The 24,336-nt window shown below is 45.6% G+C and overlaps 1 protein-coding gene across 2 annotated transcripts in view; it reads right to left on the minus strand.

Moving 5' to 3' along the window:
* Nucleotides 1–417: 417 nt before the first annotated feature.
* Ube2g2 (ubiquitin conjugating enzyme E2 G2) overlaps nucleotides 418–24,336 on the minus strand; it is a 30,148-nt gene continuing 6,229 nt past the window's right edge. The window contains exons 2-6 of one of the 2 annotated variants that reach the window (XM_027394302.2): nucleotides 21,667–21,702; nucleotides 21,529–21,574; nucleotides 5,225–5,343; nucleotides 3,140–3,280; nucleotides 418–2,016 (exon numbers count right to left, since the gene is read on the minus strand). In XM_027394302.2, the coding sequence (XP_027250103.1) occupies nucleotides 1,889–2,016; nucleotides 3,140–3,280; nucleotides 5,225–5,343; nucleotides 21,529–21,574; nucleotides 21,667–21,702 (470 nt within the window). In that variant the 3' untranslated portion in view covers nucleotides 418–1,888. The remainder of the gene's footprint in view (nucleotides 2,017–3,139; nucleotides 3,281–5,224; nucleotides 5,344–21,528; nucleotides 21,575–21,666; nucleotides 21,703–24,336) is intronic. The other variant, XM_027394303.2, reaches the window with a different exon arrangement.

Raw genomic sequence — 24,336 nt, forward strand, 5'->3', positions numbered from 1 at the left:
TTGATCCCAGTATTTAAGGGGCAGAGACAGGCAGGTCTAGTTCATGTCTAGCCAGAGCTCCATCGTGAGAGCCAGGGGGATGAGAAGGCATGGCGAGAAGAAGCTATGTGAACCCGAAGCACAGTACCTGGTGCCTGCTAGTGACCACCCTGAACTGCTCACAAGACTGTTCCCACCGATAACGAGATTAGCATACATTCAAATCCTCACATCCCAGTTCCCAGGCTCCCCAGTCTGCCACAGACCCGAGTGAAGAACCTCCAGCCCTGGAGAGACCAGAGAGAGGAGGAAAGGACACAGGAGATAGAAGGAAACATGAAGAGAGCCCTTGGCACTCACAGAGTCGCCTCCAACCAACTCCGGAAGGCGACCGTGGCTCAGGTTCCCAAAGACTCTGAGAACACCACAGGAGAGCACTGTGGGGAAGAGATATACACCTTTATTTAACAGCAATTAAAGTCCACCACAGAAGAGGGACACCAGAGGATTCTTTTTTTTTTTTCATTTAATAAATACAAATGAATAAAAATACTTTTGTTCTGTAAAGAGACTGCCTGTCTTCTTCCCCAACTTGCCAGGGAGGCCAGAGGGTGGCGACATGCCCTGGGGCCACTCTGCCTGTGTGTTCATGTCCCCACATAGGCCACCTCTTTCCAGAGAGGGCTTCCTCAGTGGCCTACAAATACTATTTTGGTACAATTCCCTTCTCCTGTACCTCCCAACACCAGCCTCTGCTGCATTTCAAATAGAAGCGGACTCCCTTGGGGAAGGAAAGCATGGGGAAGGAAAGGTCCCCACAGGTACCCAACTGGAGCCCCAGAGCTGGGAACTACTAACACCATGAAACATGCACAGCGCCAGCCACTGACATGTGGGCGAGGAAAAGCGAACCTTGTGCAGTGAGATTTGCTGCACACCCCACAGATGAGCTACACTTTAAAAATAGAAACTCACGTTTAAATGTAACCTGTTTAGAAAAGGCCAAGCATCTGCTGACATTGAAGATCTGTTATTGCTTGTGGGGTCTGCTCGGGCACTGTTGCTCAATGTGGTACTGCTGCTTGAGACCCTCCACCCCTGGCCTGTACCACAGCCGCTTTCCAGCTCGTCTAGTCCAATATGTGCCCCTCTGCTGAGCACCTAGTGGCAGATTCCCCTCCAACCCTGACAGTGAAGAACAATTTGATCCTAGAGCTAAGCCTGGTGCAACCACATGTATATACACGGAACCCCCAGGCGAGACCCACACTAGAGCCCTGGCAGTCCCACCTGCTCTAGTGTACCAGGAACTCAGACACAGACACAACCAGGAAGAGCAGCAGTCCTGGTGACCCATGTCCCCTTCTCATGAACCCACTTACAAAACATCCCCTGGAAAGGGCTACGGTGACTTCTGTGATGCACACAGCAAGCCTCTGTCACCATGCCAAAGGCAGCCTAGGCTTGTAAGTGCAAAGTGTCAAAAGAAGCTCAGAATGCCCCCTGGGACACCTAGGAACTGAGAGGCAGGGACAACAGGCCCACGCTGCTTTCTCCAAGGCCCCATGTCCTCAGAAGGAGCAGCATAGGCGATCCCCAGCCCCTGGTGGATGACAGAGGCAGGTCCTCAGCACTGCAGGAAGGAGCAGAGCTGAGGACCCCGTGGCTGGGAGAGGTAGTGAGGACAGCCTGGACCCTCCCTGAGACGCAGCAGGAGGAGCCCTTTGCAGCCCAGCAGCTGTCGTTATTCCAGTCATGATTTCAGGGGAGCTGCCTGTCGGGGTGGAAAGGAAGGAACAATAGGTGCTGTAGCTCCGCAGTTGCCTGTGTTGGTGTTGGCACGGCAGCACTGTTGTCAAGTGGTCTGGAGGACAGCGCTGGACTGCTCAGTGTGCACACGGGTGTGACCTCAGAGCCCCAGAGACTTCTGTACGATCTGCTTGGCGATTTTGTAGAACTGCTCACGGTCATCCCGCCACATCTTGGAAGCATCCACATTCGCTCCACTCTCATCATTGGGCTCTGAAAAGCACAGGACTGTGAGTGACAGTGAGTGACAGTGAGCACATGCTCCACTCTCATCATTGGGCTCTGAAAAGCACGGGACCATGAGTGACAGTGAGTGACAGTGAGCACATGCTCCACTCTCATCATTGGGCTCTGAAAAGCACGGGACCATGAGTGACAGTGAGTGACAGTGAGCACATGCTCCACTCTCATCATTGGGCTCTGAAAAGCATAGGACTGTGAGTGACAGTGAGTGACAGGGAAGGCAGTTTGGCAGGAGCTTCCTTTTCATCTCAGATCACATGGACCCTTCACACCCTTCATGGGTCATTCTGGGTAGCAACATGGACTTCCAATGCCAGGGCCTTCTGCCTGAGGAAGGGACACTGGAGACTGGCACATGCAGGGCACTGACCCCCAAGTCAGAAGCCTGTCACCCCTCTTCCCCCACACCCCAGACTTCCCTTGACTGAATCCTGCTCCCTTTGTACAACCCTGGACACTGCACCCTGGTGCTCAGGTCAGCAACACAAGTCCTTACACACCAACTGAGGGGAGTCTGAGGGCCTGCATCCTACAGCCCCTCCAAATCTACCCATTCTTTCGGCTGGGAAAGCCCAAGTGTCTGAATACCAGACTAAGCAGTCAAATGATTTCTCCTATCCCAATCCCTCCACCCACCAGATCCACACAGATGGTCTTTCTAAGGCAAAAGTGCCGGATGTGGCAACCAATGTAACTCCCAGGGCTACCCACCAGGCTCAGTGCCAGGGCTCCTGCCCCTGCCCAGCTGACCCTCAGCCCAAGATGCCTTTCCTTCCCACCTCCCTTGTCAACTCCTAGCACCTCCCAACTCATTCCAAAGAGGACAAGGGCAGTGCTTCTGCGGGTCAGATTTACTACACTGGGCAGTAACTGTTGGTCGTTTTGCAAATTCCTTGAAAGTACGGGGACCTCACACTGGGGTGTCTGTTGTACTGAGCAGTATACCCCTGTACTATGACACAGTGGTATTGAGAGAATGCCAAAGATCACAGAATAGCAAGCTGTGGTCAACAACACATGTCCTACATGGCCTGTAATCATGGATGAATGCTCATACTTGGGAAAGTACAGACCTGCTATAGTAACAAAAAACAGTGCACAGGCTCACCTGCCAGCATGCTCACCACCGAAAGCAGGATCTTCTCGACGCTCTGCACAGGGCTCCACCGCTCGGCACTGCTCTCATAGCCCATGGGATCATCGCCTGGGGCATGCAAGATGGAGATGCAGACTCTCCCGTCAGGATAGACTGTAAAAGTCAGGGCAGCCACGTGAGCCCAGATGGTGCTACTGTGCTGAGGAGGCTCTGCAGAGACCCAGCTGTTTGCACAGCAGTAACAGGACACCTTCTGGTGGCACAAATCCCAGAGAGGCCAGCCAGAAGCAGGCCAGACCTGTTGGGGACTGCTCAGGTCCTGTGGTCACAGGTGACAAGGGGGCTCAGGACCAGGTCTACCTTGCACTAACTAGTCACAACTAGAGTCCACCTTGTAATGGATTTCTCTGAGCATTACCACCAAAAGGAGTAAGTGAAAGGTGAGTGAACAAGGACTCCAAAATTCAGCTACCCAGAAATGAAGAGTCTTCACAGGGCTCAGCAGAGCAGGTCTGTACACTCCCTGCCCCCACATCTATGTCCTTGTGGCTAAAGTAGAGGCAAGGCAACTGAACTGAGTGTAGAGAAGGGGTGGGTATTAGTAACACACCCCGTTCAAAATTAATTTTACAAAACAGAAAGACATCAGTTTGGGTTGGAGAGGCAGTTCAGTGGTTAAGAGCATTGACTACTTTTCCAGAGGACCAGGGTTCGATTCCCAGCACCTACACAATGGGTCAGAACCATCCTTAACTCTAACTCCTGGGGATCTAACTCAAGTCTTCTGGCTTCTGTGGGTACCATGAACATGTTACACAGGCATACATGCAGGCAAAATACCCATACACATAAAATGAAATAAATTTAGAAAAAAAACTGATGTCAAATAAGTAATTTTTTCCCACAGACAGGGTTTCTCTGTATTGCTTTGGAGCCTGTCCTGGAACCCGTTCTGTAGACCAGGCTGGCTTTGAAATCACAGAGATCTGCCTGCCTCTGCCTCCCAAATGCTGGGATTAAAGGCGTGTGCCACCAACGCCCGGCTGTCAATGTTTTATTTTTACAAAGTAGAATATACTACTTGAATTTCTGCTCCAGATCAGATTTTTAAGATCAGGATTATTAGTGGCAATAAAAATCTTTTACAAAGGAACATTACTCTAAACGCCATCATTCAAAATACAACACATTGCCCATTTCTCTTATGTAAGCTGGACATAGTGAGGCATGCATGGAGACGCAGTCAGGAAAATCAGGAGACCATCCTGGGCAATGTGAACCTTCTATCAAGCACCTCACCCCTCAAATTCCCTTATACATAATACCTACTTGCAAAAGGAAGAAATAAAATAAGTAAATAATCCCAATCAGAAGAGTCACTGGCAGCATCATTGTGCCCCTTCCAGACATCTCACACAACTTGTTTTCCAAAGAGAAAACTCACAGCACTATTGAGTCCTGGATTGATACTAAACTTGAGAGTATCCCCTTGCCACCTCTATGGGTTCTTAATGTGTCTTCAGTGTCTACATCCAGTCTAACTGCAGCATTCCCTTAACTCTGCTATAGGAAGACTGGGCTGGCTTCAATTTTTTAATGTGCATGAGTGTTTGCTGTATGTCTGTCTGTGTACCACAAGAACAGTCTGGTTCCAGGGAGGCGAGCAGACGGTATCAGATTCCCTGGAGCCTTGGTTGTGAGCAACCATGTGTGTACTGGGAACCAAATCTGAGTCCTCTCAAGAGCAGCAAGTGCTTTTAACCACTAAGCCATCTCTCTAGTCCAATTCCAATTTTCTACCATTAAAAATGACAGTGACAAAATCCAATGTAGGCCACATAGTACTCAAGGCCTAAAAGTTCTAATCAGCCCATTAATTAACGCAGGATGGCTGGGCCAAATAGCTAGTGTTAGGTTCATACACTTTTGCTCCTCTACATTAAGCTTGACCTTCAAAATGGAAATCCTGGTGCTCACACATAACTGACTTGCCACAATTTAAAACCTACCAGGCCTCGAAGAAATGCGCATACAGTACTGGCATTCCACGACCTGCAGGACTCCCCTGCCTTGTCAGCCACAGTCAGACACACTTACTGTTGGGATGGAACATCTCGCAGGTGAATCTCATCTTGGGAGGACTCAAGGGGTAGTCAAGTGGGAAACTCAGGATGGCAGGAAAAACACCAAACTCAAAGCAAGTGTCTTCAGGGCCCCTGCAAATTAGGAAATAGATACAACCGCAATGCCAGTCATGACTCAGAAGTGCTTAAAAAGGAACATGGAAAAATCTAAACAAACGGCTGCTTCTCTCTCACTGAGAGCTCTGTCTCGGCTGTTGTGGACCTGAGGTTCAGACACAAGGCCGAAGCAAGGGCGACAGAGCTTGCACAGTAATTGCACCACAGAGAAGAAACTCTAGCATATTGCGGTCCTAGGAAGGTGACTGTTGGCTGAGGTCCAGTTCCTGTGAGGATCGAGGTGTGAACTGTGGCAGAGAATAATCAAGAGTCTGTACACACCGATGAGGAGCTAAGGAATGCATTTCAAAGGATATTCTGAATTTCCCAATGTGCCTAAGATGTAATTTATAGCCATCAAACAGAAAGGGCACGCGTGATCCTCAATTCATGCTCAGTGGCAAGAAGCCTAGGCCATAGCAAACCCTCCCGGCCCTAAGACTCCAGCCTGCACCCAGTCAACTCCTAGTATATACACAGCAGAATGGACCAAGCCATTATAGGAGTCCTGTTCAAATCCTAGAGCCTTAGATGATGACTGAGACCTGAAGGCAGGGAAATAGAAGAGGGGTACAGCCAAAGACCAGCCCCTCCCTTCCAAATCTCACTAATATGACCCGTATCAGCAGCTCAAGACTGTGGACGTTCTCCACTACATACACTTAGTGGGCAGAAGTGCTGGGTGACAGTTTCCAACACTAGCATGGGAGCGGTCACCTCGGAATGGCCAGCATACCAGTGAGAAACAAGCCCTGTACTATTCATACTGTCCTGCATGAACAGCTCTGGAGCAGGCACATCGGTGCACAGCATACATCCCAGCACTCAGGAGGTGGAGCTCTATGAGTTCCAGGCCAGCCAGGGATACACAGAGAAACCCTGTCTCGAAAACTGAAAATAAATAAATAAATAAATAAATAAATAAATAAATCAGCTCTGCCTCCCTGTGACAGCAGGTCTAACACAGAAAAAAACCCACAGGGATAAGAACCTGGACTTCCACAGACAGAGGGAAAATTAGAAGATATCGATTCAAAAGCCATCTTCACTTACTAGAAAAGATTTCCTCAAAATACAAACTTAGCTGGGTGTAGTGGTACCTAATGTCTAGGGCAATCTGGTCTAAACAAGATCTTGTCTCAAAACAACAACAAAAAACAAGCGGTGGGTTGGGGAGGGGTGGCTCAAAGGTTAAGAACACATGTCGCTCTTCCCGAGGACCGTCGCTCTTCCCTAGGACCGGGACTTGATTCTCAGCACCACACTGGGCACTCACAACCACCTGTAGCTCCAGCTACAGGGGGATCCAACTCCTCTGGTGTCTGTGGGCACCCCCTCACACGTACACTTAAAAATAACAAAAACAAATCTGGGGGGAGCTAGTAAGGGGTGGGGTAAAAAGCACCGTCTGTAAAGTGCTTGCTCTGCTGTGTGAGATCCAGAACTCCTACAGACAGGTGTACACGCCTGTGACCCAAGCACTGGGGAGGTAGAACTAGGGGAATGCCCTAGGCTCGCTCATTGTTCAGTTAGCCTCACCAAATCAGCAAATCCCAGGCAATGAAGACCCTGTCTCAAAACCACGCTGTCCCTATGGGACCTGGTTGAGCTCTCGCTTTCACATGCATGTGGCACAGACATACACTGCATGCACACATGTATACATGCACACTGCTCCCACAGATGAAACACTACAAAAAAACAATACAAATATGTTTAAAGCTTTGATAAAGTCATTTTAGATCAGTGATACTTGGATCTGTAAATTACTAGCTGCACTATTTATCTCCACAGTTAAGAGAGTAAGGAAAAAAAAACACACAAAACTTTAATTTCATTTGCAGTCACACCCAGGGCTTCGAAAGAACAATGCAGTGTCTTGTTAAGCCAAGTTTTTTTCTCAGTGACAAGCCTTGACTCTGGAAAGCGATCCCTGTGCTACTTCAAAAAAAAGAGTAAATAGCTCTTTCTCCTTGGAGGGTTGACATGCTGCTTGACAGCACCCTGGGGTCCTGGCAGCAGGCCAGGGCAGAGGATGCCCTGGGAAGCAGCAGCATAGTCACCTTCGCAGGGTGTGGTCCAGCTGAGCTTTCCTCTCTCATGCTGCAGGGGCCTGGATGGACCCTTGAGCTTTCGGCCCCTCCTAAGTCAGAGCTGTCTAGCACTATGGAGGTAACTGCCCCTATGAGCACTTCCCATCCTTGTAGACTAAGGAGGTCAGGGGACTGCTGCTAGTTTACCATTGAGCAAAGCCGGGAGATACACACTAGAGTCCATAAACTGCAATCAGAAGGCTGGACAGACATCATCTTAGAAGTAATCCTGCTATCCAGGAGCAGTGGTGCATGCTACTAGTCCCACCACTTGGGAGGCACGGGCAGGCGCATCTCTTTGAGTTCAAGCCCAGTCTGATCTATATGGAGAGTTCCAGACCAATCAAGGGAACATAATAGAGAAATCCTGTCTCAAAAGTAGAGACAGACAGACAGACAGACAGACAGACAGACAGACAGACAGACAGACAGACAGACAGACAGACAGGGACAGATAAGACTGAGACAGAAGATACCCTGCAAGGGCCTCACCACAGCTGGCACCTCTGAGTCTAGAGTGAGAGAAAAATGGGTAGTGTCCTTGGAATGAGCTACATGGCATTTGCTCAATGCTTTGATAACAGGTCTTTGTTTCTCATAATAGGGCTTTCTTTAAAAAGAAAAAAAAGTCTACTTGGTTGTTCATGGCATCAGAAGCATGACCCAACATTTCCTCAAGTGCGCCCACATCTTAAATAGCAAAGCTGTTCGCACATACTCAGGCTTACTGCCGGTTTAAACTGGGGTTTCTTTCTGTTTTCCAGCATGCCTGCCACTTGAACAGGTATGCAGGTGGCAAACTGCAGGGACATGCCTGCCAAAGGTGGGAAATGCCACAGAGAAGCTTCCTGCACAGGACAGAGAATCAGAAGCTTTTGGGCAAGTTTCACTCCACACTTCTGGGAGTGAAGACCCTCATTTGAAGAACAGGAAAGGAAGCAAAACACCTGAAGCACACACAAATCCAGCTACTGACTGAAAACAAACGGTCTAACTATTTCCCAGCCCAGCACCAGAGGACTGTGTTCTGATCCCCTTAGAGATTGCCTCCTTAAAGGTCTCCCTGGCTTCTTGCCTGCCAGAGAACACATGTGGAAGAATGAATGACTGTCATTCCTGCCCCCCCTTCCCTCCCCACTGCCTAACTCAGCAGCCTGTCTTCCAGACCACAGCAGAAGCACACTGCAAACACTGACCTCCAGCCAGAAGCTTGTCTTTCATTTTTGGATGTTGCATAGTGGAGAAACCTGTGACACCTGGAAGGCAGAAGGTCAGAACAGCCTCCTGATGCTACAGCTGTTTGGCCCTGACTGCCACTGATCCTGGGGCAGGAGAATGTCAGAGAAGCCACTTTGCTGTTGTCTTTATGAAGGATCTCAACAGATGACAGACTCTCACACCACTATAATTGATGAAGTGTTAACACAGACTGCCTTCTCTTTGGAACTCAGAATCAGAAATGAATTACTAAAGATTACTAATGTGCAGTAAGGCCGACTAGATACATAGCACACAAAAACGGTGGGCAAATGGCCCCATACACACATACACACACCCTCCTCTACAGCCTGCAGGCCCCTCAGCAACACCCAGCAGGAGTGCTCCACTCCACAGTTCAACAAAGGCTGTAGGCACCACACACCTAGCCACATGCTGGGCTGATGGAAGTTGCTAGCTAGGCAGCAGGGGTCACCAGAGACATGTCTGCTCCCAGGATGAAACACCTTGCTGGCAACAGAACACCACAATAGGAAGCTGTGACTAAGAAAAGGGTCCAATGCACCTTTTCTGTCCCAGCAACTTGGACAGACAGGGACACCCTGATTCTTCTGTGGTATTCAAAAGATCCTTCCACTGCCAGAATCAAGGAAGTAATAAACAGGGTTTGTTCCACATTGTAATTTCAGGTCAACTCTGTCCAAAGGAGTCACAGCCACATCCTAATATTTTTGCAATAGAGACACTGCTAAAAAACTTAAACACCCTCACTTGTTTTGAAGGGCACTTAGTGTTGTAAGAACTGCACAGTGAATTCTGACATAGAGGATCACTCTCTAAAATAAAAGCTAACCTTATTCATGCTGGAAACTATCCTGAGGTTCTGCAAACTTTCCTGTATGTGTAAACACACAGCTCCTAGCAACAAAAGTGGATTACTTTAGAGTTAAAATATGGGTTAACGATGGAAATGACGCTCTCATGGATGAGATTCTGAAAACCTTGGATAAGCAAACACCCCAAACTTACAGACCAGGGAGAGCATAATGTTATTCAGGCAGCAACATTCTACAAACTGATCTGAGGACTCCACAAACCCCAAAAGGCATACTGCAGAAAACATGTGCATGGAGACTCATGGCACCTGGAACAGCCAGAAGTCTAACAGAAAGAACAAGGCTGGAGGACTCATCTATTTGCCAACTGTAAAACAAAAACTACAACAACCAGACAGTGTGGTATGTGGCAGAGGTCAGGCACAGATCAATGAACCAACTAAGCCCCCAATCATGCTTTATATTGATTTTTGACAAAGATGCCCAGATTATTCAATGGACAAATTCAAGAACAGGTTCTGAGGCAAGTGGGCAGCCACAGACAGAGAGTGAAGGTTGGTTCCTACAATTTATTCCTTACATAAAACTAACTGAACAGGATAAAAGGTGGAAGTGTGTGCAGAGTTTCAAGCTACTGGGATAGTTACCACTGCTTGTCAATCTTACAAAATCTGTGATCAGCTAGAAGAGAAGCCTCTGGTCTGCCTGTGAGAGACTAGCTGGATTAGGTTAACTGAGATGGGAGATCCACCCTAACTGTCAAATCAAAGAGGGATTTAAGAGCACTTGTTGCTCTTCCAGGACCTAGGTTCAATTCCCAGCACCCACATAGTGGCTAACAACAATCCCAACTCTGGTCAAGAGAACCAATTGCCCTGGCCTCCACTATACCACACGTGGTACTCATGCACACATAGAGACAAAGCACTCATACATATAAACAAATCTTTAAAAGAGGAGGGGCTGGACATTCGAATTCATCACACTCTGCTTCCTGACTACAGACTCAATGGGACCAGCTGTGTAACATTCCTGCTGCCACAACTTGCCATCGTAATGGACTATACCCTCAAACTGTGAGCCGAAAATAAAACCTCTCTCCTTCTCTCCCCCTTGGCCCCTTTTCTCTGTGCCCTGGCTATCCTAGAAAACTCTCTGTAGACCACGCTGGCCTTGACCTTAGAGATCTGTCTGCCTCTGCCTCTGCCTCTGCCTCTGCCTCTGCCTCTGGAGTGCTGGGATTAAAGGCATGTGCCTTCTCTCTTACGTTGCTTTTGTCAGGGTATTTTATCATAGCAATGGATGAGTAACTAATACAGTTATTAAACCTATAAAACCTCCAACCTTTGGTTATATACGATGCTAAAGCATGGCTCATTAAAGAAAACTGCTAGGCAGCTAGAAAGGTGGCTGGCTCAGTGACTAAAAGCACCTGCTATTCTTGCAGAGGACTGAGTTCAGTTTCAAGAGGCCACATGGGGTAGCTCACAACACCTGTAACCCCAGCCCAGGGAACCTGAAGCGCCCCCCCCAACCAGACTCCAATGTTGACAGTGTAGTCAAAAGAAGTGGTATGAAGAAGTGACTAAATTTAGGAACTCGTGATGCATCACGAGTCAGACTAGGCCATTGGCTGGCTCATAGCTAAATAGACTGTTACAGGGTGGGGCCTTCGTGGAGGAAAAGGGTCACTGGGGGTGACTTTGGGAAGGTGTGTCCTGTCCCTGGTTACTCCTCTCCTCCCTTCCTGGCCACCATGAGATAAGCAGCTTCTTCCTGCATAGGCTCTCAAACATGATATTCTACCTCACCTTAGCTCCAAAAACAGCAAACCACGTGACCATGAAGTGAAGCCTCTGGAACTGTGAGTTAAAATCGCTCTTTCCTCCTCCTAAGTTGTTTTTCTTGGGTATTTTTTTTTATTAGAAACAAGCTTGTTTTACATATTAATCCCAGTTTCCTCTCCCTCCCCTCTTCCCGTCCCCCCACCCCCATTCCAACCCCTTTCTGCTCCCCAGGGAGAGTGAGGCCTTCCATGGGGGATCTTCAAAATCTGTCATCATTTGGAGCAGGGCCTAGACCCTCCCCTGACATCTCGCTCAGGGGGTCTGAACAGTCCTATACTGGTTTCCCAGCTATCAGTCTGGGGTCCATGAGCAACCCCTTGTTCTTTTCTTGGGTGTTTGTGACCATGATGAAAAGCTGACACACAACCAATGATGTCTCTGCATCTGCACACAAGGACCCACTTATCAAAGCCCTCAGTGCTAGCACCACTCACAGGTTAAGAGGAAGAGGCCATGCAGGCAAGGCGGTGGATGGCAAAGCCAGCAGTGTCAGGCTTCCATGAGGCAAGCGGTGTCCAAAAGCACCAGGGACAGAAGAGGCCCTAGAAACCAGGAGAGTCTGAGGGAGGAGACGCCCCCAGTCACTGAGGAATAAAAGCCCAGCTAGCTCTCTGCCAAAACAGCAGGGTGAGACAAAGCCACAGGAGGACAGTTAATTCCTTGATAGATGTTTTAAGAACATTTGTAAACGGCCTCTTGTTTGTGAAGGGTCTGGAACAGGACCAAAACCCACAAAGTCACTAGATCTTGAAGCAGGGGAATTCCACACTAACGCAAAAGCCTTATTCAAACACAAACGTGCTCTCCTGAAAATCAGTTGTAATTACTTTTTAAGACAGGTTTTCAAAATATTTGTTTAATTTTATACTATTTATCTAAAATTAGTAATAGTTAAGAGACTTTTAACAATGCACTTTTTAAAATCCATACTAGAGAGCTCAACTGTTCTTTAATGAGCTCCTAAAGCCATCTACTGTGAACACATATGAGCCAAATATTACCGGCTCATGGGGTGTCCTGACCTCTGCAGGCCTCCTAACAACCGCTGCTCCTACAGCAGGCGTGCTGCTGTGAGGGCATGTGAGCAAGCACAGGTGTGTCTGTGTTGACACAGGACATGGCGGATGAAACAAACAGGTCACACATCAGTTCACACACATGATCACCTGCTTCTTTAAAAGCAAACAATGCCTGGGGAAATGGCTAGAGGCCCGGAGTTTGATCCCCAGCACTGTAAAGTGAGTGAAAGAAAAGTAAACAGAACTCCACCTGACATGGCCCCCTGCAATGACCTGGCTAGGGGCAGCAATGGCCTTGGGCCTAGATCAGCTCACAGAAAAGCAACAGAATCCTCACTCTTATCTGGCTTCACCAACATCTAATGCTAACAATCAGCATGTTCCAGAAAATGATTCCTAAGTTTTAAATAACTTGCATTATAGAATATTGTCAATTTTTCTGTTTTGTTTTAGGTTATTATTTGGTTGGTTTTTCAAGACAGGGTTTCTCTGTATAATAGCCCTGGTTGTCCTGGAACTCACTCTGTAGACTGTAGTTTTTTGTTTGTTTGTTTTTGTTTTTTTTTTAACCCTTTGGGAGCCCGACACCCAGTTCCCATATAAATACTTTTTCTTACTTATCAATGCCTGGCCTTAGCTTGGCTTGTTTCTAGCCAGCTTTTCTAATTTAAATATTCCGTTTCTCTTTAACTACCTCTTGCCTCTGGGTTTTTTACCTTTTTTTCTTTTTTCTTTTTTTTGGTTTTTAGATACAGGGTTTCTTTGTGGCATTGGAGGTTGTCCTGGAACTAGCTCTTGTAGACCAGGCTGGTCTCGAACTCACAGAGATCCGCCTGCCTCTGCCTCCTGAGTGCTGGGATTAAAGGTGTGCACCACCAACACCCGGCATCTTTTATTATTCTATATATCTTTCTTTCCTTCTTACTCCATGGCTGGCAATCTGGCTGGACCATGGCGTTCTCCTCTCTTTTCTTGCTCCTCCTCTTCTCTCCTAGATTTATTCTCTCTGCCTGGCAGCCCCGCCTATTTCTCTTGCCTAGCTATTGGCTGTTCAGCTCTTTATTAGGCCAATCAAGCACTTTAGGAAGGCAAAAAGTAACACAACTTCACAGAATTAAACAAATGCAACATACCTTTGCATAATTAAACAAATATTCCACGGCATAAATGAATGTAATACATCTTAAACTAATATTCCACAATAGACCAGGCTGGCCTTGAACTCACAGCGATCTATCTGCCTCTCCTTCCTAAATACTGGAATTAAAGGCGTGCGCCACCATGGTGCTGGCCAATTTCCCCATTTTACTACCTCTTGTTATTACTGTTACAGCCCAAGGTTTCCAGCATCTACCCAGAACTTAGAACAGATCCCTCAAGTACACAAGACTCAAGTGTACCATGGTGCACAGGCTCCAGAAAACTTAGAAAAAAATTGACACAGCTCAAGCAATTAAGTTCTGACAAACATCATTTTCACTCAGCTTTCTTGCATGGTCTAATCTTCATAGGCAAAAATTACCAGTAATCTTCCTGGGCCAACTTGTAGACCTTTGGGAACTAATATGCCAGGCCTGTAATACTAGCAGCTCGGCAAGCTGAAGAAAAGGATCAAAAGTTCAAGGCCTTTCCTGAATATTCAGTCCTCATCTATCCATTCATTCATTCATTCATTCATTCATTCACATTCATTCATTCATTCACTCATTCATTTACTCACTAATTCACTTATTCAATCATTTACTCACTCCATTTTTTTTTTTCATTCTATCATCATGCATCCTTGCAGTTGCCCTGTATTGAGGCAGACACATCTGAAATACCACCCAACCAAGGGTGGCTCTGGGCTCACCCACAGCAATCCTTAGTCAAGAAAATGCCTCACAGACTTGCCCATGGGTCAATATGGTGGAGGTGGTTTCTCCACTGGGTCTCCCTCTTTCCATATGACTCTAACCTTCGTCAAGCTGACATTAAAAACTAGTCATCATAGGGAAGTCATCATCAGAAAAGAAAGTCACATTTGGCTAGAGAAGAGGAACAAAAGAATTGGGGTAAAATGGGCTACAGGCGTTTTATACCCTCCATTCCCAGTCACACCCAGTCACCAAAGGCTGAAGAGAAGCACCCCACCCCCACCCCAGCACATCCAGTTGAAGAAACTGAGGCCTCAATTGGTAGGGCTTTAAAAAAAATAAGTGTCAGGGCTGGAGAGATGGCTCTGAGGTTAAGAACACTGCCTGCTTTTCCAGAGGTCCTGAGTTTAATTCCCAGCAACCACATGGTGGCTCACAACCATCTGTACCAAAATCTGGTGCTCTCTTCTGGCCTGCAGGGATATATGCAGATAGAACACTGTATACATAAATAAAAAAAAGTGTGTGTGCACGTGTGTGTGTGTGTGTGTGTGTGTGTGTGTGTGTGTGTGTGTGTGTGTGTGTACAGGCACACATGTTTCATAGTGCATGGAAGTTAGAGAACAGCTCTTGGGAGTGAATTCTCTTGTGTGATCTGGAAAACAAGCTCAGATCATCAGGCCTGCCCATGTCTCTACCCACTGCTCCATCTTGCCAGGCAGATGGCAGGCCTTTTATGAAGGCATTTTGTGAGGCCTTCTAGGCACCTAAAATTACATGAAGAGCTACAAGGATCTATGAAAACTGCTGCCGCTTACTGCCTGGGGTTGACAGAAGAACCCTCTTCCTCATCTCTTGCCTGGGGTGTGTGCACTGTGTACAGTGCTGTACACAGATGAGCCACACTGTTTTATAAACATGTTCTTTAGAAGAGACAATACAGAACTCAAAGAAACCATTCTGAGCGAGGTAACCCAATCACAAAAAGACAAACATGATATGTACTCACTCATATGTGGGCCTGCTTTATGATACATAGTAGTGACCATGCTTTATCAGAGCTGTTTTTAATGATGTTGCTCAGAATGGTTTCCTCCCAGATGATGACTGAGAAGCTAATTTAAAAAAAAAAAATGGTGCCAAGTACCACAAGAATAACAGAACTGCGATGTTTTCTGGGATCTTGTTTTTTACTTTTTTGTTGTTGTTTGTTTTTTTGGTTTTGGTTTTTTTTTTTTTTTTTGCTTTTTAAAATGGAGTGTGCTGGATGTCTCTACAATTTTGTTCAAATGACTACAGAACCTGGAAAAGCTGTTGCTGCTATTGATGCATAACATATTGCCATTATTGATATATATATATATATATATATATATATATATACTCAAATATGTGATGAATCCAAGGTGTATCAGAGAGTGCTCACCTGTGCATACAAATTTGATTTCATCTTTAGTAAGTAGTAAAGTTATATGCTTGCCAAAAATAAATAAATAAATAAGTGACACACTGGAAGACAAATGTCACACAATTTCAATTTTATGTGTAACCTAGAAATGATGAACTTATGGGAACAGAGAGCAGAATTGTGGCTATTAGGCTTCAATGTGGGACTTTAACAATGGGGAAACGATTGGTTTAAGGATATAAAACTGCAGTTGGACAAGAGGCATGGACTCTGTGAAGTCTTGGGGTCTACTGAGAGCGTGATAAATATGGTTGATAACAATATGCTATATTTTAAAAGTTGTGAGATAGTACACTTTAAGTGTTCTCAAAACAAAAATGATAAATATGTGTGATATAACATGGTAATTGGTTTAATTTAGCCATGCCATTGTGAACATACTGTATTGTGTATCATAATTGTGCATGACTTTATTTATGAGCTAAATAAATGAATGAAAAAAAAAAGAAGAGACAATACACAGGATATGGTGATACTGGGAAAAATGGAAAGGTGAAGATTTATTAAAGCAACACTACCCAGCTGAGGACTGCTAAAGCAGCCCCACCTATTTCTCCTGCTTAGGTATTGGCAGTTCAGCTCTTTATTAGGCCAATCAGGCACTTTAGGAAGGCAAAGTAACTCAGCTTCACAATGTTAAACAAATGCAACACATCTTTGCATAATTAAACAAATATTTCCTGAACCACTAGAGTGAGTTCAAGACCAACCCGGTGAATTTAGCAAAACCCTGTCTCAAAATTAAAAATAAACAGGGCTTGGGCATAGGTGCACAGTGTTCTGATAACATGTACAAGGCTCTGGGTATTGGGGGTGAGGTGGAGATGGACACAGCGTTGGGACACAGCACCAATATGCTGTAAGCACAGACGTAAACAAATCCTGCCTCGTTCAGAGCTCACACCTAGGTAGCCAAACCTCTTTCCCCACTGTCCCCCAGAGTACTTCTTGTTATTCTTTTGCTTAAATTAGAAATGAAGAAGAGGAGCGCAAGATGATGCATAAGACTAAGAGAATAGGGCTGGAGAGATGGCTCAGGGTTAAGAGCACTGCCTGCTCTTCCAAAGGTCCTGAGTTCAATTCCCAGCAACCACATGGTAATGAGATCTGGTGCCCTCTTCTGGCCAGCAGGCATACATGCAGACAGAACACTTACACATAATTAATAAATCAATCAATCAATCAAATCAATCTTTAAAAAAAAAAAAAAGACTAAGAGAATACATTAACCAGTTTATTATAGGGCAAAAGAATAAGATTTTTGCCACCCAACGTTGGTTTAGGCTCTCCCCAAAACCTCTACCACCAGAGGTACGGGAAATTTCAGGGATCCCAGAATCTGAACACACAACCCACTTTCCATCTCGGTTTTTCCTAGCATTTCCTCCTTCCTGCAGCAGTCTGAGCTGCTGGAACTCTGTAAACTTCAACTTGCCACTTTTCAAACTAAGGATTTTTGGAACTCACTCATCTGCCTGTTTGCTGCAATCTGGTAAGATAACCCTTGAATTTCCCAAGGGTCAGGTTTGGGATCCCGCTCCAGGAGCGGAGCTTTTCGGCTTGTCAGTTCCGACTGCTGGCAATATGTTATGCATCAATAGCAGCAACAACTTTTCCAGGTTCTGCAGTCATTTGAACAAAATTGTAGAGACATCCAGCACACTCCATTTAAAAAGCAAAACACAAAAAACAAAAAACAAAAACAAAAAAGCAATCAACAGCAACAAAAAAGTAAAAAACAAGATCCCAGAAAACAGCGCAGTTCTGTTACTCTTGTGGTACTTGGCACCATTTTTTTTTTTTTTAATTAGCTTCTCAGTCATCATCTGGGAGGAAACCATTCTGAGCAACATCATTAAAAACAGCTCTGATAAAGCATGGTCACTACTGTGTATCATAATGATGATTAACATTTAAAATCATAAAGGTCTATTTCAAGTTAACAAAATATACCACTCAGTCCACCCTGTAAGCCGTTTACAAAGGTACAGCTTTTTATTACAAAAAGGGATTTTTCTCTAACTAAAGACAAATTTTTGACTGCTGAGATACTAAACAGACAGACATCCTCAAATGCTCAGAGATCTAGAGAACATGGCATTTAAAATGTTTTATTAAAAAGCTTTTTATAACAGAGAGATAGGCCAGCTGCTGGCATCACCCCATTTCCTCCAAGAAGACCGATAGGCACTGAAGAAACTTCATTTCGAGTCAGTGACAATGCTGGGTCACTGAGCAACCCTGCCCTTCACCTCAACTGCTACAAAGTACTCCAGACCGTGAACAAGAGGACAGTAGAATCGACTTTTCCGGAGTTGCTTGGGTCAACAGTAGTCTTCCTATAGTTCCCAATTCACAGGTCCCATGCTTTCAACAAGAAGCAGGTGTTCTTAAAGCTACAGCCCACAACCATGGACGGAGGACCTTGGGGGTGGCTGTCCATGCAGCCTGCTGGAAAGTCTCTGTTATTCTTTAATCATTAATTCAGGTAAAATCTTATCTTTCTCAAGAACTCCGATGCTTTTGACGACTGGTAGTCTTGCCAGCTTAAAGGAAAACAGATTTCAGGAACAGGTATTTTAGGGTTTATCTATGTGAAGATAGGAAAGTGTAAGGTGTATGAAGGTCTGGGAATGTAAGTTACAAAGGTCTGAGGATGGAAAGGTCTAACACCGTGGATAAATGCAGGTTATAAAGGTCTGAGAATGGAAGGTATAAAGGTCTGAGAATGGAAGTCTAAGATGGTAGTGTGAGGTGTATGAATTAAAGTTATGAAGGTCTGAGAACAAAAAGGCTTAAGTGATGATAAAGTGAGTTGAGACATTAAAACGAATGAAATATGTTCCGGATTTCTCTATTCCTCATGCTACTGTTCATAGTCAGTAAAGTTCTACAATACCACGATACGATCATAACTACAAGGTCAAGATTAAGATGCTTTTCATTGTCCTAACAAATATGTCAATTTTAAAATATTAATGCTTTCAGCCAAGTTGTTTTTAATATAAATATGCTGCTAATGTGTCTAAAATTTGTTTTCACAAACTCAAAGGATTCTTGTAAATTCCAGGGAGCTGAACTGGATCCAAACAAACAGGTCAGATACACTCCAAATAAATATTATTCAGTCTTTCCTTTGTCCCAGGACTCCCTTCCCTCATCTTGGGACCCCTCAGGAACCCCTCCCTCATCCTACAATCTTCTCCTCAAGTGCCAGGACCTAAGAAAAAAAATTTTTTTCTAAACTAAACCTTGTCCTCTGCTCTGCCAACATCTTGCCAAGTCTAAGAGGCGCCAGGGAGTTCCATACAGCCTGGACTGCGATGAAACAACCAGCTACCCCAGGACGTGGCAGCACCCTAACCTTTTCAGGTCCCCCAAAGATGGTCAACACCCCCCACATCAGCAGGAAGCAGTCTTGAGAATTCGATGCCCTTATTCCTTAATCTGCCATGTCTAACACCTCACCATTTTAATAATACATAAAGGTGGGATTGAAAGGTTCAGGCATTATACTGGCCTGCCCCTGTTACTTGACAGAATCGACTCAGGCAGTACCCCGGTCAGCCCAGGGTTCCATGGGAACTAAATCTGCACACAGGTGTAGAGAGCCCTTTAAAAGACAGACCCCTGCTCATTTACGCTCTTTGCCCCTCTTCTCTTCTCTCTGCCTCTTCTCTTACACTCTCTCTGCCTCTTTCTCTCGAGACCGGCCATGGCAGTCAGCCATTAACCCTGTTCCTCTTCTCTCTTAGGTCTCTCTACTCTGCCGGGCCTATAATAAACTGGTTAATATGTCTCTTAGTCTCATGTCTCATCTTGTGCCCTTCTTTATTTCTAATCTAAGCAAAAGAATAACACTTCTCAACCAAGAAAATCAAACCTGTAACACTGCAATTAATTGGAAATTCTTATTGACTGAGAAACTGATTACAAAGTGCAGCTTCCTCAGTTTAACCTAACTTCATTTTCTTGTACATCTAAGGTAGAAAGAAAAACGCAAACCAGGCTGAGTATGGACCAGAGAACACTCTAGACTCAGGGCCCCTCCATTTCTCTTTCTAAGCAACATGACTGTAAGTTAAATATCACAAAATCTAGACTGGGGATAGGAGACACAAATTCACTATGGAATAAGCCACATCATACTCAAGACCACAAACAGTGGTAGACCTGCAAGCCAGAGAAGGCAAATGGAGAAACGAAAACCAGAAGTGGGGTGGGGAGGAGAAAGGGGGAAGACATACATGTTTGGCTTTTCAAGTCTAATGCTGCTCCAGGAGGTCCATTTGGTCACCTACTGCTTTAATGACCTTTTCCTACTAGAAAGCCACCCACACTATTTGAGGCAATTTCATCACCACCACTGCATATTATGGAAGATAAATGTTGAAGGAACACTAACTATCCCACTCAAGGGTGTGGCTCTGGCAGGCCTTGCCTTTTTCCCCAATTTCCTCTGCCTTGCTAAAAATCACTAGATTACATTCCTAAAGCTAGCCACCAAGGTCCATTCCCTTATTTAGCCACTTCCTCCTCCTGAGGCTGACTACCAAGGTCCAGCTATCAAAGTATTGAAGTACAGCATCAAAATTCCCAAATTTAATTTGGTTTACCTAATTAACATGTCCAATTAAAATTAAGCACCTCATCTTAACGTGGGGTTTCCTCATGTACCTTCATAAACAGCCATTTTTCTATGGACCACATCTGTCCCCTCTCTATCCAGAGGCAGTCCTTTGTCCCTCCAGGACAGACTCCCCTGCCCCTCCCCCTTGTTCCTTTCCTTTCTCCCTCAAACTCTACCTCCTGTCTTTGTCTCTTATTCCCTGTCCTCTGTCCCCCTGGGAAAATAAATCTCCTTTGTGCTGAGAACTTGGCCTTGGGCATCCTGACCTGATTCTGTTCCTTTTGGATATACAATGATAAATATACGATCCTCCTGCTTTCAGAAGAGTTTGGGCTCATGACCTTGTACAAAGGGAGCTCAAGAAAGTGGCTAGACAGGTCCAGCTGGGCTTCCACTTGGAGTATCAGAGTCACATATGCTGTGAACAGGCATCAGGGAAAGGAGATAACGGCATTACAATATGGGGTTGAACCTGTGGCCAGCCCATGTGTGGCAGCTCATAGAAGACAGGACTCACCGTGAGCTACAAAGAACCTGTCCTCACACCTGTCTCTAACTAGTTCCAGAGAACCTGACACCTCTTTAACTTCCTAGGCACCAGGCACACAGGTAGGCAAAACACTCATACTTCAAAAAACAAAAAGAAGCACTCAGTAAGAAACTGTAAAGGTGAGTAAATTGTCTCCCTTTCAGGGGGCTGCCATAATGATGGAATCACATGAACCCCGACTTCTAATCAGAAGCTCCAGACACTCAGACTTAAGACTAGGCCTGAAGAGAGGCTGTCCTGGGGACAGAAACCTGAGCCTGTGGGACCTGTCACTCTCTAGATGGCACTGGATGCTGCTCTGGTGGGGACAAACCCCACAGCTCAGGGGACACAAAAGCTCTCTGTGTTGTCTATGGTGTGAAAGCAAAGGGATAAGTAAGGTATTGTGTCTTCCTAACAGAGCCACACATTAAAAATCATCATCTTGAAACTTCCCAGAGCTAATATTCCCAATTAAATCTTTTATTGGTGCTAAGGACACACTGTCATCTCCTCTGGATTCATGTTCATCTGGCTTCTGCCCAGAGAACAGCTGAGAGCTACAAGGCCCACTTGGGCCCAGTCAACATTTCAGAGTTAGAGATTCTTAGGCCTAGTTTCCAGTAAAGCATGAAAAAAAAAGTAATTCACTACAAATAACTTACATGATCAATGCCTCCCATTCAAAAAAATTCTCTTCATTCATGGGGCCTGCAGGGAAAGAAAAAAAATTGCACATCTTAATTAGAAGACAACTTGAGCAATTGGAAGAAAATCATAAAGAAGTCACTCAAGCCCCTTACCTGCCACAATTCCTTCTGGAGGATTCAGGGTTAATTCTGTAAAGTTAAAGAACAAAGCCATCAGCAGAGAGAAAGTGTGTTACACTGTCGCTTAGCAAAGAACTTCATGAGTCACATGAACTAGATTACAGCATTTCTTCCAGGAGGACAGTTCTCTGTGCCCGAATGAATGCCCTACTATAGAGTCTCAGCTACTTAAGGCCAGTAGCTGCCAAAGACCCGGTGGCATGTCAATTCTTGGCATCATGATTTGTATCTAGGTCATGTTCGGGTCTGGAGTGTGTCCCTAGAAGTCAAGTGTTGGAAGCCAGGTGGCAGTGCTGGGGTGGAGAAGAAGATGACCTTTATGAGGTGAGGCATGAGGTTGTGTGTGTGACACTGGGTAGATGACCCCAGAGTGGTGACAGCAGCAGCTAGCTGCCCTCCGGCTTCCTGCCCCAGGTGTGAGCAAATCCTGTACTCAAGCCATCACAACGGTGGCCACCCTTTGTCATCCTACAAACCCTGATCTTGTACTCTGAACTCCAAAAATGTGAACTAAAAAAAAAAAAAAAGAAAGAAAAAAAAAAAAGAAATTTAAGACAGAGTGTCACTATGTAAAACCTGGACTGGCCTGGAACACACTATGTCCCACGTTGGCCTCAAACTTGCAGCTACCCTTTGGCCTCTGCATGTTTACATACATGCACCACTGCGCTCAAATGAACATTTTAGCTTAATAAAGTTACCATATCAGATATTGCTGCGGCAATGACCGACAGATGGATATAACCTGTTTGAGCAAACACCAAACCTGTGGGCACCCTTGGAAAAATGGTGAATGGAAGGAGAATGCAGTCAAACACAGTGAGAAAATCAGGACAGAAGGCACTCTCCATCTGAGTGCCAGGGAAATCAAGATGACCAATACAAGTACACAAAAGACCTACAGAACCAAACGGTGGTCTGAAAAACACAGAAATTAATAAATCTCTACTAAATGAGACTAAGGCAAGAGGACCAAAAAGATTGGAAACTGATCATCCAAAGAAACCCAAAGCCAGAAAGAAATGGCGAGTTGCTCGAAGTTGCAATGAGGTCAACATCCACATGTGAACTGGCTTCCTTCTGCACACATGCAGTTAGAAAGTGAGTCCTGTTAACAGAACACACGGACACAGAGAGACACGGAAACCCTAACAGGATCACAGCTAGATGGAAAAACAAACAAAACATAAAACAAACCTTAGTTTTACTTTAAAAGCTTCAGGACAGGGAACAGTTCTTACTGCCTGCTCTGCTGCCCTGGCTGAGTGTTACACCCAGGAAGCTGAGGAAAGGGGAGAGGAAGAGGAAGGAGAGGAAAGGGGAGAGGAAGGAAGAGAAAGAGGGGACAGAGAAAAGGAGGGGACAGGAGGAGGGAGGAGCGCCCAATAGCATAAGCACACACTGTCACGGACACATTCCACACTCAGGACACCACGGCAGCCCCTGCTGGAGCTTTCTTTGGTTAGGGCTGTATGCAAGCTCAAAAGGAACTTGAGGTCCCACAGCACCAAGCTCTCCAGTCTATCTAGGAAACCATGTAGACTCTGTTCACATAATAGTCAGACAGTCATAGTCGTTCCCCAGGGTTGGAATGGCCTCATTTCCTACAGGAGGTATGTAGAAGAGCCCACAAAGGGAAAAAACACCAGACCATCTTGAGGGCCTCTGGCTATCACCCCCAGAAAGGAAAAGGGGCTAAGCTGAAAGACACACAACAGAGGGCATTATTCAGAAAAAGTTCCGCCACTGATGGCTCTGCTGCCAAGTTGGATAACCTGAGTTTGAAGCCCACGACCCACATGAAGGAGAGAGAGAACTGATCCCACAAGTTATCCCGACACCCACTCGAATGTCATGGTATGTGCACATACTCACCCCCAACACACACGAGTAGATATAATTAGAAATAATGGTGTGGAAAGTGCATGAGGGGCTGGAGAGATATCTAGCGGTTAAGAGAGTTCACTGCTCTTACAGGGACCCAGCACCCATGTGGCGCCTAACAACTGACAGTAAGTCCACTTTCAGGGGATTCAGCACCCTCTGCTAGCACTGTATGTAAGCGATGTACTTTAACACATGCAGCCAAACACTCACAAGTATAAAGTAACATTAAGTTTTTTTGTTTTTGTTTTTATTTTTATAGCGAATGAGACAGGGAGATGCTAAGGAGAGGCCAGGCAAGAAGAAGGAACAAGAGGCTGTTAGTCAGATGCGCTCACACTTCAAGGAGGGGAGGAGGCAGTCACGAAGAGGTTAAGTGCCAGGACAGACAGATGGCAGGAGCACACCTGGTGACACCCTCTACAGTCTCCCTCTGCGTCCCTTCACAGGCACAGATCAGGATAAGCAACAGAACCAGCTGGCCAAACCTTTACACTCTCAGTCATCTGAAATCCAGTCCCATCACCCTGACTATATGGAAACAGTAAATGAGGGAGATGATCTTGAGCTGCTAAAATATGGGGCTGAGGAAGAGGCATGTGCTGTGGAACAAAAGGTACCTAGAGCGAAAAACAGCAAAGCCGAATTCTTTGTAGCTGACCCCTCTGGAACTTCCCTGGGACGCCTCCTTTCCCTTAGGGAAGCCCAGCCTGTAGCTGGAGACCAGCAAGGCTAGAGACCCAGACTCTAGGTAGTCAG

This window comes from Cricetulus griseus (assembly GCF_003668045.3).
Source record: "Cricetulus griseus strain 17A/GY chromosome 1 unlocalized genomic scaffold, alternate assembly CriGri-PICRH-1.0 chr1_0, whole genome shotgun sequence".
NCBI classification, from domain to species: Eukaryota; Metazoa; Chordata; class Mammalia; order Rodentia; family Cricetidae; genus Cricetulus; species Cricetulus griseus.